General features: G+C 45.1%; 1 protein-coding gene across 1 annotated transcript in view; it reads right to left on the bottom strand.

Annotated features, from left to right (window-relative positions):
- The window catches only part of LOC124798354, a 391,600-nt gene that overhangs the window by 84,017 nt on the left and 293,815 nt on the right, over window positions 1-13,768 (bottom strand). The window contains exon 4 of the mRNA XM_047261716.1: window positions 9,660-9,776. Coding sequence (XP_047117672.1) covers window positions 9,660-9,776 — 117 coding nt within the window. The remainder of the gene's footprint in view (window positions 1-9,659; window positions 9,777-13,768) is intronic.

Here is a 13,768-nt window from a genome sequence, read left to right as displayed (position 1 = left end):
GTCTGTTCTTTCGGACATGTCCACAACCTTCAGTGCAGATACACATTTACTTTCGACCTCCAGCGGAATCTAAAATTAGCGAGCCTGGAGGACATGAACGGGGACCGTGGACAGGTGGTGCCAGGTGGGAGAGTGGGTCAGCTGCGGAGTCTGTCGAGACAGGCCGCGCATTTGCTGTAAACACTGTGTCCGGGTGGCGCAGCGCTTAACACCACTGCCTACTAAGCAGGCGATCCCGGGTTCGAGTGCCAGTCTGGCATACATATTTACTCGTCGCCGCTGACTCCGCATTAAGTCCCGATGCAGCTGCTATCATTAGTTCCTTTCCTTTCTCGCCTCTCCACCTTCAGTTTACATCATGTGTATCACAGCTGCGGATTCCTAGTGGTGTCTTTCTGGCATGTTCGAAAGAATAGACACCACACATTCATATAAACTTTACCATATTAAAAACAAGTTATCGAGGGCGTCCACTGCAGCAGACGTGCGGATATTAAGATATTAAAACAATACTCATAACTTATACACATGGCGACTGAGTCAAAATGTTTCTAAAACCGAGGTAAGCCCGTTCCACCTCTCTAATCGCCTTTCATCAGCAAAGATCAGCCGAAAGTTAGGCCCTCTTGGCACAGTCACGCCAAAATACCTGGGAGTCACTCTGGACAGAACTTTAACATACAAAAAACACCTTTCCAACTTGGCCAGGAAGATACAAACACGAATGAACCCCGTGAGAAAGCTGGCAGGCAGTACATGGGGAGCAACCACATCAGTCCTCCGAGGAGCATCCCTTGCACTGGTATACTCTGCAGCTGAATACTTTGCGCCAGTTTGGCTCCGAAGCGCCCACGTAGTGAAAGTAGGCGTCCAACTGAACTCAGTTATGAGAGTAATTAGTGGTACAGTCTGGTCTACACCTACTTGCTGGCTACCAGTGCTTTCAAACATCTGTCCACCAGACCTCCGTCGGAAGGCTGCTCTTTACAACCTCTGTCAACAAGTTTCTGAAAACAACTCAAACCCTCTCCATAACGATTTGCTATCACTGCCCAGGAAACGCCTCAAATCTAGAGGACCAGCATATGAAATGGGAGTCCAAATGCTATCCGCAGGATTCGACCAGGACGCAGAGTGGAAACGTGAGTGGCAAGCTACAAGAACCCGAAACCACGAACTTGTAGACAATCCAACAGTTGCAGTTCCAGGCTTCCACCAACCAAGGGAGGTTTGGGTGCAGTTAAACAGATATCGGATGGAAGAGGGTAGGTCCAAATACAACATGCACAAGTGGGGCTTTTCAAGTGACAGTGTGTGTGACTGTGGTGACACCCAAACAATGAGCCACATTGAGAATGAATGTCCAATCAGACGCTTCCCTGGTGGCATTGAGCAGCTCCATCAAGCATCCCGCGAGGCACTCCACTGGATCGAGTCCATCAACATCCGAGTATAGTCTGAGCCGTTGTAAAACTTGTGTACTGTATATAATTTCACATGTCCATATATATATATATATATATATATATATATATATATATATATATATATTTCTTTGATTTGCTAAATGTGTATTACTGTAATTGATGCATACGATAACAATAATAATAACTTATACACGAAGATATTTATATAACCATATGTATTTGATGGTGACAAGTACTTTTTTACACGGGTTCAATGTGGTAAAAGACATAATGGTCGTTCATCTAGACTGATGCTTTCCATCATCTCGCTCGACCAATACTTGAATATTACTCGTCAGTCTGGACCCTGTACCGGACATGATTGATAGAGGAAATAAATAATATCCAAAGACGAACAGTGCGTTACGTTACAGGTTTATTTAATAAGCGCGAAACCGCCATGGAGATGCTCCACCAGCTCCAGTGGCATACGCTGCAAGAGAGGCGTTCTGAATCACAGGGTTGAGCTTTACTGTTGAAGTTCCGAAGGCGTATGTTTCTAGAAGAGTCCACCAATACATTACTCCCTACTATATATAAAAGGATCATGAATGATCATGAAGCTCAGAAGGAGGCTTACTAGCAATTCTTCCCGGGAACCATTCGCAACTGGGACAGGAAAAGTGGGAAGTTGCGGCGCTACACAAAATACCCTCCGCCACACATAGTAAGATGATTTGCGAAAATGGGTGAAGAGGCAGTAGATGAACAGAATGTGCGCTGTTGTGAAACTTCCTGGGATGTGAACACAGACTGAAGGGTTTTTGCGAGCATTGATCATTTCGACTGAGATATCCGAACTCACAGTTGGCAACTAGCCTTCATGGTAAGGGGCGGGTTTCGAATACCCATCTCGCAGTCAGTTTCAGTCTGTCAAGAAGATTCACAGAATGGGATTTTCATTCTGCAGCGGAGTGTGCGCTGATATGAAACTTCCTGGCAGATTAGAATTGTGTGCCGCACCGAGACTCGAACTCAGGACCTTTGCCTTTCTCAGGCAAGTGCTCTACCAACTGAGCTACCCAAGCACGACTCACGCTCCGTCCTCACAGCTTTACTTCCGCCAGTACCTCGTCTCCTACTTTCCAGACTACACAGAAGCTCTCCTGCGAACCTTGCAGAACTAGCACTTCTGGAAGATAGGATATTGCCTAGACAAGGCTTAGCCACAGCCTGGGGGACGTTTCCAGAATCCTTTCTTCCGGGAGTGCTAGTCCTGGTAGGTTCGCAGGAGAGCTTATGTGAAGTTTGGAAAGTAGGAGACGAGGTACTGGCGGAAGTAAACGTGTGAGGACAGGGCGTGCGTCATGCTTGGGTAGCTCAGTTGGTAGAGCACTTGCCCGCGAAAGGCAAAGGTCCCGAGTTCGAGTCTCGGTCCGGCACACAGTTTTAATCTGCCATGAAGTTTCAAGATTCACAGTGCTTGCTAATGTACGAGTATTTAGCTTCGGCCATCTCTCTTCATGAACTAATGGCAAGGCCAAAACTCAATCTCATGAAATGAAAAAAAAGGAAAGAAAAAAGAAACTGATTTAGTTTCGCTTTGCTTGTTGAATTTAAAGAAAGTTATACATCGTTTATTTTTCAGCACCACTGCCATTTTTTCGGCATGACAAATCAGACACAGTGGATGTGTAGTTCCGATACAGAAACGACGAACTGCTGACGCTACTACGTAGATCTGAAAATCATCCCCGAAGTTCGAAACTAGTCATACTCTATAAAAATGTGCAACTGGAACTGGAAAATAAATGATATATATATTTTTGAAATGTCAATACAGTTGCTGAATTTTCTCTCGGCGAATATGTAGGCTGTAGAGAGTTTATGTTGTCTGGAACTGGATATCTCTGGTTGTCCGCTTCATCGTAGTGAGAGAATGATGCTTTGTTTGATCTGCCCTGTCGAAATCCCTCTCGAAGAAACTGATGCCGAATCGAAGACGACAAGGACCACATGAAATATACGGATGGCATACAAGACAGGATGTGTAGTTCCGATACAGAAACGACAAACTGCTGACGCTACTACGTAGATCTGAAAATCATCCCCGAAGTTCGAAACTGGTCATACTCTATAAAAATGTGCAACTGGAACTGGAAAATAAATGATATATATATTTTTGAAATGTCAATACAGTTGCTGAATTTTCTCTCGGCGAATATGTAGGCTGTAGAGAGTTTATGTTGTCTGGAACTGAATATCTCTGGTTGTCCGCTTCATCGTAGTGAGAGAATGATGCTTTGTGTGATCTGCCCTGTCGAAATCCCTCTCGAAGAAACTGATGCCGAATCGAAGACGACAAGGACCACATGAAATATACGGATGGCATACAAGACAGGAAAAAGAGTAACAAATTTCAGTGGTCCGTTCGCTGCAACTTCCACTAACCCCGTACAACTAGGTGTTTGTGTGCCACTGTTATAAGCGGTGTGGGGGATTGCTAAACAGTCGTTGGTCAACTCACTATGCATTCACAATCATGTGGAACTTGCAGAATATATATATGATGAGGAGGAAATACAAAGAGACTGTTGTAAAGATGAGGAATAGGCAATTCTGTATCTCGACCATGTGATGAACTGGGTGTACGACAGCTGTCAATAAATAAGCTGTTGCAAACTGCCTTGTTCGGAGGATGCATTTTGGTAGTCCGAAAGAGTCACATGGCCGACAGAAGCAGCAAATGGGTTGTATCTGGGTGACGTCAGACTGTATTGCTCATTGCGGGGTTGCGTGCTATAAACATTCATCCCACGCTGTCTCAGTACTCTAGCGTTCTTCGCACATTCACTGAAATCTGAATCCAGACTATGTCCTCAAGAGAGGCGACAAAATTCCTGCTTTGTTTTTTGGGCACGTTCAAGCTATCTACAAGGGATTACTTACGAGTAAGACATCAAAAGGATCCCCATCTAAAAAGGAAAATTACTTTGCTGTCTTGCCGCGTGATCGCAAATATTACTTCTGTCTGTGGTGCCAGACAGAATGAGCCTTGTATGCTTCTTTCCTATTCCCGTCATTGTCGTTTGAAGAAGGGATAGCGTCAAATCGGATTCGATCTTGCGATTACATCCTCTGATCATCAAGCAACCTAGCGCTGCTCATTGCGTGTCTTCTATGACGATCGCCACAAGTAAAGAGTGACGTCACGGACTATAAAACAATGAGAAACATTTTTGTATGTTGTAATGTATTACAGCGTGCCCCGCGGTCACAAGAGTGACAAACTTAGCTGGAGCTGAATAACAGTCGCGATGTCTTTGAAGAAAGCGTCCCTGCACTGACGTCAAATGACAGTGACACATGGCAGAAAATAAGCACACAAGGCAAGGCATTAGTCACTTCCGCCGCCTCTAGCCTTGACTTTTTTTTACCCATCAGTCTTCTGACTGATTAGATGCAGCCCGCCACCAACTCATCTCCTGTGCCAGCCTTTTCATCCCAGAGTAGAACTTGCAACCTATATCCTCAATTACTTGCTGGATATATTCCAGTCTCTGTCTTCCTCTACAGCTTCCTGTAGTGCCATGGAGGTTATTCCCTGATGTCTTAACAGATGTCCTATCATCCTGTCCCTTCTATTTGTCTGTGTTCCTTATATTCCTTTCCTCGCCAATCCTGTGGAGAACCTCCTCATTCTTTACCTTATTAGTCCACGTAATTTGCAACATTATTCTGCAGCACCACATCTCAAATGCCTCTATTCTCTTTTGCTCAGGTCTTCCTATAGTCCATGTTTCACTTGCCATACAATGCTGTTTTTTTTTTTTGCCCCAAATGTACATTCTCAGAAGTTTCTTCCTCAAATTAAGGTCTATATTTGATACTAGTAGGCTTCTCTTGCCCAGGAATGCCCTTTTTGTCAGTACTAGTCTTGCTTTTATGCTGTCCTTACTTATTCCATTGTGGTTAACTCTGCTTCCTAACTTAACTTCATCTACTTCGTGATCATCAGTTCTGATGTTAAGTCTCTCGCTGTTTTCATTTCTGCTACTACTCATTACTTTCGTTTTTCTTCGATTTACTTTCAATTCATATTCTGTACTCGTTAGACGGTTCCTTCCATTCAACAGATCCTGTAATTCTTCCTCACTTTCACTGAAGATAGCAATGACATCTGCGAATCTTATCATTGATAACCTGTCACCCTGAATTTTAATCCCATTCTTCAATCTTTCTTTTATTTGCGTCATTGCTTCTTGGATGTGTAGATTTAACAGTAGGGGCAGAAGAGTACATCCTTCTCTTACACCATTTTAATCCGAGCATTTTGTTCTTTGTCTTCCACTCTTATTGTTCCCTCTTGGTTCCTGTGCATATTGTATAATACCCGTCTTTCCCTATGGCTTACCCGTATTTTTCCCAGAATTTCGAAAGTCTTGCACTACTTAACATTGCAGAACGCTTTTTACAGGTTGACAAACCCTTAGAGGAGGTTTTGATTTTTCTTCAGTCTTGCTTCCATTATCAAGTGCAACGCCAGAATGGCCTCTTTGCTGCCTTTAACTTTTGTAGAACCAAATCGATCGTCATCCAACGATCTTCCATTTTTCTTTCGATTCTTCCGTAAATTATTCTTGTCAGCAACCTGGATGCATGAGCCGCTAAGCTGATTGTGTGATAATTCTCGTCATTGCCGGCTGTTTCTCTCTTCAGAACTGTGTTGATGATGTTCAAATGTTTAAATATGTGTGAAATCTTATGGGGCTTAACTGCTAAGGTCATCAGTCCCTAAGCTTACACACTACTTAACCTAAATTATCCTTAAGGACAAACACACACAAACATGCCCGAGGGAGAACTCGAACCTCCGCCGGGACCAGCCGCACAGTCCATGACTATAGCGCCTTAGTGTTGATGATGTCTTTCCGAAACCCTGATGATATGTCGCCTGTCTCATATATTCTACACTCCAACGTGGATTGTCTTGATAAAGGCTTCAGTTCGCTGAGGAGGAGAGTTCACAGGTTTATTCATGTATGCGTTATCCAATTGAAGCCAAGTATTGATCATTAGATCCTGCAGAGTTCCCAAACTGCGGAAATATTCCTACGTTCCACACACTATTCCAAATTGTTACACTCGTTTTCTGTGGGACTGAGATGGCTGAATTAATGAACCGGTCGATCAGATATAGAGAGCATTAGTGTTTGTCAAACTAGGAACGTATGCATTCAGCCAGGTGAACGCGCCTGTCGTCATCTTGCAAGATGGAAGTAACCGCAGCAAACTCGCCATGAAGTTGAAGAAGAGGGATCAACACTTTGTCACCGAAAATGTTGAAATAAACATCCGCCGGCCGGTGTGGCCAAGCGGTTAAAGGCGCTACAGTCTGGAACCGCGCGACCGCTACGGTCGCAGGTTCGAGTCCTGCCTCGGGCATGAATGTGTGTGATGTCCTTAGGTTAGTTAGGTTTAAGTAGTTCTAAGTTCTAGGGGACTGATGACCTTAGAAGTTAAGTCCCATAGTGCTCAGAGCCGATAAACATCCTGCTTCATGTTCACGATTCACGATAACAAAGAACATCGGTGAAAAGTCATATAAGAACCTCCGACAGATCTACAATCCCCTCCCCCCCCCCCCCACCCCCCCATCCCCACACACACACACACACACACACACACACACAGCGCATCTGACGCCTCCATTCAGGTACTGTGCGGCTACTGTGCAATTTGGCCAATACAAGACGTGCAGCTTTATGTGTCGCTGTGAGCTTTGGCCATTCGCAAGATATCTAACTTGTCCTCCTCTTTTCGACAGCATCTAATTTCCTGAATTTTACAATTCGCTGCCTCAAGCAGTGCTGCAGAATTCAACAGTAAAGAGTGGGACCCTGTTTCCGACGCAGGCATCAGTAACGAACGAATGGACCACTTGGCGCAGTAGTGAATCACTGGAGCGGGAAGAAGTACGCGACTTTTAGGTAACGGGTCGTTCTAGGCTATAAATACATAGGGGAATCGTAAGTCTTCTGGCGCTCAAGAACTGAGAGCCTCACAGAAAACGGGTAGGAGAAACCCCTACGCGCCGTTTCGTTAATACAGGAAATCGGTAACTAGTGCAGTCTCGGATGGGAAGGCATGATCAGTTACAATGTTAGCCACCTACATAACTTTTTACGAACTCATGGCTAAACTGGGAAATTCTATGGGCGTTTGATAGCGCAAGGGGACCTTGTAGACTCCTAATGTACATTATACAGGGTGTTTCAAAAATGACCGGTATATTTGAAACGGCAATAAAAACTAAACGAGCAGCGATAGAAATACACCGTTTGTTGCAATATGCTTGGGACAACAGTACATTTTCAGGCTGACAAACTTTCGAAATTACAGTAGTTACAATTTTCAACAACAGATGGCGCTGCAAGTGATGTGAAAGATATAGAAGACAACGCAGTCTGTGGGTGCGCCATTCTGTACGTCGTCTTTCTGCTGTAAGCGTGTGCTGTTCACAACGTGCAAGTGTGCTGTAGACAACATGGTTTATTCCTTAGAGCAGAGGATTTTTCTGGTGTTGGAATTCCACCGCCTAGAACACAGTGTTGTTGCAACAAGACGAAGTTTTCAACGGAGGTTTAATGTAACCAAAGGACCGAAAAGCGATACAATAAAGGATCTGTTTGAAAAATTTCAACGGACTGGAAACGTGACGGATGAACGTGCTGGAAAGGTAGGGCGACCGCGTACGGCAACCACAGATCCGAAACGATTACTGCATCACGCTATCTGGACATTCTTCGTGAATTTGTGGCGATACAAACTGCCTTAGACGACAGTGCGAACACCTCGTGGTTTATGCAAGATGGTGCCCGGCCACATCGCACGGCCGACGTCTTTAATTTCCTAAATGAATATTTCGATGATCGTGTGATTGCTTTGGGCTATCCGAAACATACAGGAGGCGGCGTGGATTGGCCTCCCTATTCGCCAGACATGAACCCCTGTGACTTCTTTCTGTGGGGACACTTGAAAGACCAGGTGTACCGCCAGAATCCAGAAACAATTGAACAGCTGAAGCAGTACATCTCATCTGCATGTGAAGCCATTCCGCCAGACAAGTTGTCAAAGGTTTCGGGTAATTTCATTCAGAGACTACGCCATATTATTGCTACGCATGGTGGATATGTGGAAAATATCGTACTATAGAATTTCCCAGACCGCAGCGCCATCTGTTGTTGAAAATTGTAACTACTGTAATTTCGAAAGTTTGTCTGCCTGAAAATGTACTGTTGTCCCAAGCATATTGCAACAAACGGTGTATTTCTATCGCTGCTCGTTTAGTTTTTATTGCCGTTTCAAATATACCGGTCATTTTTGAAACACCCTGTATGTACTTCCTTTGACAATGTCCGCTCGGAAACTGGTTGAGTTGGAGCAACAGTTGCTGACATCATCAGTTACCGTCGGGTTTGATGTTATCACTGACAAGCCGTGACACACGTCTTCGACCTGTCCCTTAGGCTCATTTTAATACGACTGCTCTCACACGGTGTTACATGGCTCCGAGTATTACACCATTGGTTGTAGACACGTTGGACAATCCACTTTGATACATCAATAAATTGCGTAACTTCATTCACAGTGTTGTTACGGTCACGTCCAAACAAGACAGCTCATTTCTGTCATTCTGTCACTTCTGCGTGTCTACACGTTTTAATGGGCTGATTTCATACAACTGACTGGAATATACACGCTGCTTGACTAATATGACGACAGCAATGGCGACTCCTAAGACTGCTTGCTAGTTCTACTTAATCTGCAGGGTTCCACTGCTCCTTTAAGTGCGTGACTAATCTGTCCTCTGAGTTTTCGGTATTCCGAAAACGAGTCGAGTGTCTTTATCTGTTACACTAAGCTGCAAGCTGATTTATTTAGAATTGAGTGTGAAGATTTGAAAGATTTACAGGCAAGACAAAGCACAAATAGAAAGGGTACATGGGCAGAAGATAGAGAAGAATAAGAATTACAACTGCAGTGAAATAAACAAGAAATTTTGGGAAATAATAACTGTGATTAAAATACTATAAGACTGTTGTTGCAAAAGTCCCTGAAGACAGTCTTAACGGAGAAGTAACTACAGTAGTTTCCTAAGTTTCCCGAGACTCTTATATGCCAGCGATAGAGCTAATAGCTCGATTCTTGGAAAGAGCCCCTGCAGAATGGCTGGTTGGAGTGCGAGCTCACGTATTGGTCTGGATGTCCTCCTCTTCGAAGCGCGCGACCTTGGGCAGCGTCTCGTCCTCTCTCAGGATGGGCAGCGTCCGGCTGAGGAATTGCAGCGTCTTGTTGCGTAGCAGTTCACTGGAAAAAAAAAGGTGGTGCGGTTAGAACTTAGAAGGAATTCTGCGACGTGTATGGTGATCACCATTCACGTACAGTGTAATGAGGCACCGTCTGGGTCTCTTTGAATTCCCGCCTGGTGGCAAACTGCATTTCGGAGTAATATTTATGTGAACCTGGAGATGATCAGTATTACAGGCCGAAACCGGTAACCCAAATAAAGCATGGCAATTCAACCAGACGGTGCATCTTATTTCACTATAGTTGCAATGGTCACGGTTCCCCGAGATGTCATATCTCCAATTATTACTCATAAAGTTGTTAACAATCATTTTACCATTCCTACTATTCCTTCTTCGTCTTTGTAATTTTACCGTGGTCTACAAAAATGTATCACAAAACTTAGTTCATGTACGTCTGTGAAAGGGCGTATGAAAGTAACGGAGTCTCGCTTCCCGCGCGCGGGTTCCCGGGTTCGATTCCCGGCAGGGTCAGGGATTTTCTCTCCCTCGTGATGACTGGGTGTTGTGTGATGTCCTTAGGTTAGTTAGGTTTAAGTACTTCTAAGTTATAGGGGACTGATGACCATAGATGTTAAGTCCCATAGTGCTCAGAGCCATTTGACTTTTCAAAGTAACGGAGAAGCGTCGTTCACGTTTATGAGTCAAAACATTATGACCACGTGATTGAAGTTTTTCTCGGCATATTCCAATGACGAATTCTTCTCAGGTTATCATTATGACCACGTGTCTAATAGCGTGCGAGTCCATCTTTGGGACACAATATAGCAGTGATTCTGCGTGACATGGATTCCTTGCTAGGTTTCCGAAGGTTTCTTGCATCAGATTTTACGCGCAGGTGAACTTAGATGAAATTTGACGTTTTCTGTTTTCTATTCCATGATGTACTTTAGACACTGCTGAACATTGTGGTGCATAATACATTAAAAACAGACAGTTTTAAGACATCCAAATAATATTTTTAAATTTGACATGCGACAATTTTCGGCACCTCGTATATGCTATCAGAGTTCAGGATTCATATCTTTGGACTATACAGTCTATTAGGATGTGAATGCCTTGTTTTGATGCTACTGGTACGTCTCGGAAGTTGGCATTGCAAAAAACCAGTCCATTGTCTGACACTAGTTTGCATGAAAATAAGGTGTTAGTCAGCGCTTTCTGTGGTGTACTTGCATGTATTGGTCTTTTATACTATATAAAATTACTAAGCGTAAAATACAGTACGTTTAAGAAACGCAACTTGGGGGTATCACAAACGCCAGGTACTAATTTGCGTCTAAATTTGTAGAAAACTTATCCGATCAGTGAAGGAAGTGTGAGTTGTTGTGGTCTTCAGTCCTGAGACTGGTTTGATGCAGCTCTCCATGCTACTCTATCATGTGCAAGCTTCTTCATCTCCCAGTACCTACTGCAACCTACATCCTTCTGAATCTGTTTAGTGTATTCATCTCTTGGTCTCCCTCTACGATTTTTACCCTCCACGCTGCCCTCCAATACTAAATTGGTGATCCCTTGATGCCTCAGAATATGTCCTACCAACCGATCCCTTCTTCTAGTCAAGTTGTGCCACAAACTCCTCTTCTCCCTAATCCTATTCAATACCTCCTCATTAGTTATGTGATCTACCCATCTAATATTCAGCATTCTTCTGTAGCACCACATTTCGAAAGCTTCTATTCTCTTCTTGTCCAAACTAGTTATCGTCCATGTTTCACTTCCATACATGGCTACGCTCCATACAAATACTTTCAGAAACGACTTCCTGACACTTAAATCTATACTCGGTGTTAACAAATTTCTCTTCTTCAGAAACGCTTTCCTTGCCATTGCCAGTCTACATATCCTCTCTACTTCGACCATCATCAGTTATTTTGCTCCCCAAATAGCAAAACTCATCTACTACACTCCTGGAAATGGAAAAAAGAACACATTGACACCGGTGTGTCAGACCCACCATACTTGCTCCGGACACTGCGAGAGGGCTGTACAAGCAATGATCACACGCACGGCACAGCGGACACACCAGGAACCGCGGTGTTGGCCGTCGAATGGCGCTAGCTGCGCAGCATTTGTGCACCGCCGCCGTCAGTGTCAGCCAGTTTGCCGTGGCATACGGAGCTCCATCGCAGTCTTTAACACTTGTAGCATGCCGCGACAGCGTGGACGTGAACCGTATGTGCAGTTGACGGACTTTGAGCGAGGGCGTATAGTGGGCATGCGGGAGGCCGGGTGGACGTGCCGCCGAATTGCTCAACACGTGGGGCGTGAGGTCTCCACAGTACATCGATGTTGTCGCCAGTGGTCGGCGGAAGGTGCACGTGCCCGTCGACCTGGGACCGGACCGCAGCGACGCACGGATGCACGCCAAGACCGTAGGATCCTACGCAGTGCCGTAGGGGACCGCACCGCCACTTCCCAGCAAATTAGGGACACTGTTGCTCCTGGGATATCGGCGAGGACCATTCGCAACCGTCTCCATGAAGCTGGGCTACGGTCCCGCACACCGTTAGGCCGTCTTCCGCTCACGCCCCAACATCGTGCAGCCCGCCTCCAGTGGTGTCGCGACAGGCGTGAATGGAGGGACGAATGGAGACGTGTCGTCTTCAGCGATGAGAGTCGCTTCTGCCTTGGTGCCAATGATGGTCGTATGCGTGTTTGGCGCCGTGCAGGTGAGCGCCACAATCAGGACTGCATACGACCGAGGCACACAGGGCCAACACCCGGCATCATGGTGTGGGGAGCGATCTCCTACACTGGCCGTACACCACTGGTGATCGTCGAGGGGACACTGAATAGTGCACAGTACATCCAAACCGTCATCGAACCCATCGTTCTACCATTCCTAGACCGGCAAGGGAACTTGCTGTTCCAACAGGACAATGCACGTCCGCATGTATCCCGTGCCACCCAACGTGCTCTAGAAGGTGTAAGTCAACTACCCTGGCCAGCAAGATCTCCGGATCTGTCCCCCATTGAGAATGTTTGGGACTGGATGAAGCGTCGTCTCACGCGGTCTGCACGTCCAGCACGAACGCTGGTCCAACTGAGGCGCCAGGTGGAAATGGCATGGCAAGCCGTTCCACAGGACTACATCCAGCGTCTCTACGATCGTCTACATGGGAGAATAGCAGCCTGCATTGCTGCGAAAGGTGGATATACACTGTACTAGTGCCGACATTGTGCATGCTCTGTTGCCTGTGTCTATGTGCCTGTGGTTCTGTCAGTGTGATCATGTGGTGTATCTCACCCCAGGAATGTGTCAATAAAGTTTCCCCTTCCTGGGACAATGAATTCACGGTGTTCTTATTTCAATTTCCAGGAGTGTACTTTAAGTGTCTCATTTCCTAATCTAATTCCCTCAGCATCACCCGACTTAATTCAACTACATTCCATTATCCGCTCCCTGTGTTTTCCCCCTGCCGCCTTCAGAATTTGAAAGAGAGTATTCCAGTCAACATTATCAAAAGCTTTCTCTAAATCTACAATTGCTAGAAACGTAGGTTTGCCTTTCCTTAATCTAGCTTCTAAGATAAGTCGTAGGGTCAGTATTGCCTCACGTGTTCCAATATTCCTACGGAATCCAAACTGATCTTCCTCGAGGTCGGCTTCTACCAGTTTTTCCATTCGTCTGTAAAGAATTCGTGTTAGTATTTTGCACCGTGACTTATTAAACTAATTGTTCCGTAATTTTCACATCTGTCAACACCTGCTTTCTTTGGGATTGGCATTCTTATATATTTCTTGAAGTCTGAGGGTATTTCGCCTGTCTCATACATCTTGCTCACCAGATAGTAGAGTTTTGTCATGACTGGCTCTCCCAAGGCCGTTAGTAGTTCTAATGGAATGTTGTCTAACCCCGGGGTCTTGTTTCGACTCAGGTCTTTCAGTGCTCTGTCAAACTCTTCACGCACTATCGTATCTCCCATTTCATCTTCATCTACATCCTCTTCCATTTCTATAATGTTGTCCTCAAGTACATCTCCCTTGTAT

This window comes from Schistocerca piceifrons, chromosome 5 (assembly GCF_021461385.2).
Source record: "Schistocerca piceifrons isolate TAMUIC-IGC-003096 chromosome 5, iqSchPice1.1, whole genome shotgun sequence".
NCBI lineage: Eukaryota > Metazoa > Arthropoda > Insecta > Orthoptera > Acrididae > Schistocerca > Schistocerca piceifrons.
Note: the sequence above shows the minus strand (reverse complement) of the source record. Positions and strands in the feature narration are given on the sequence as shown.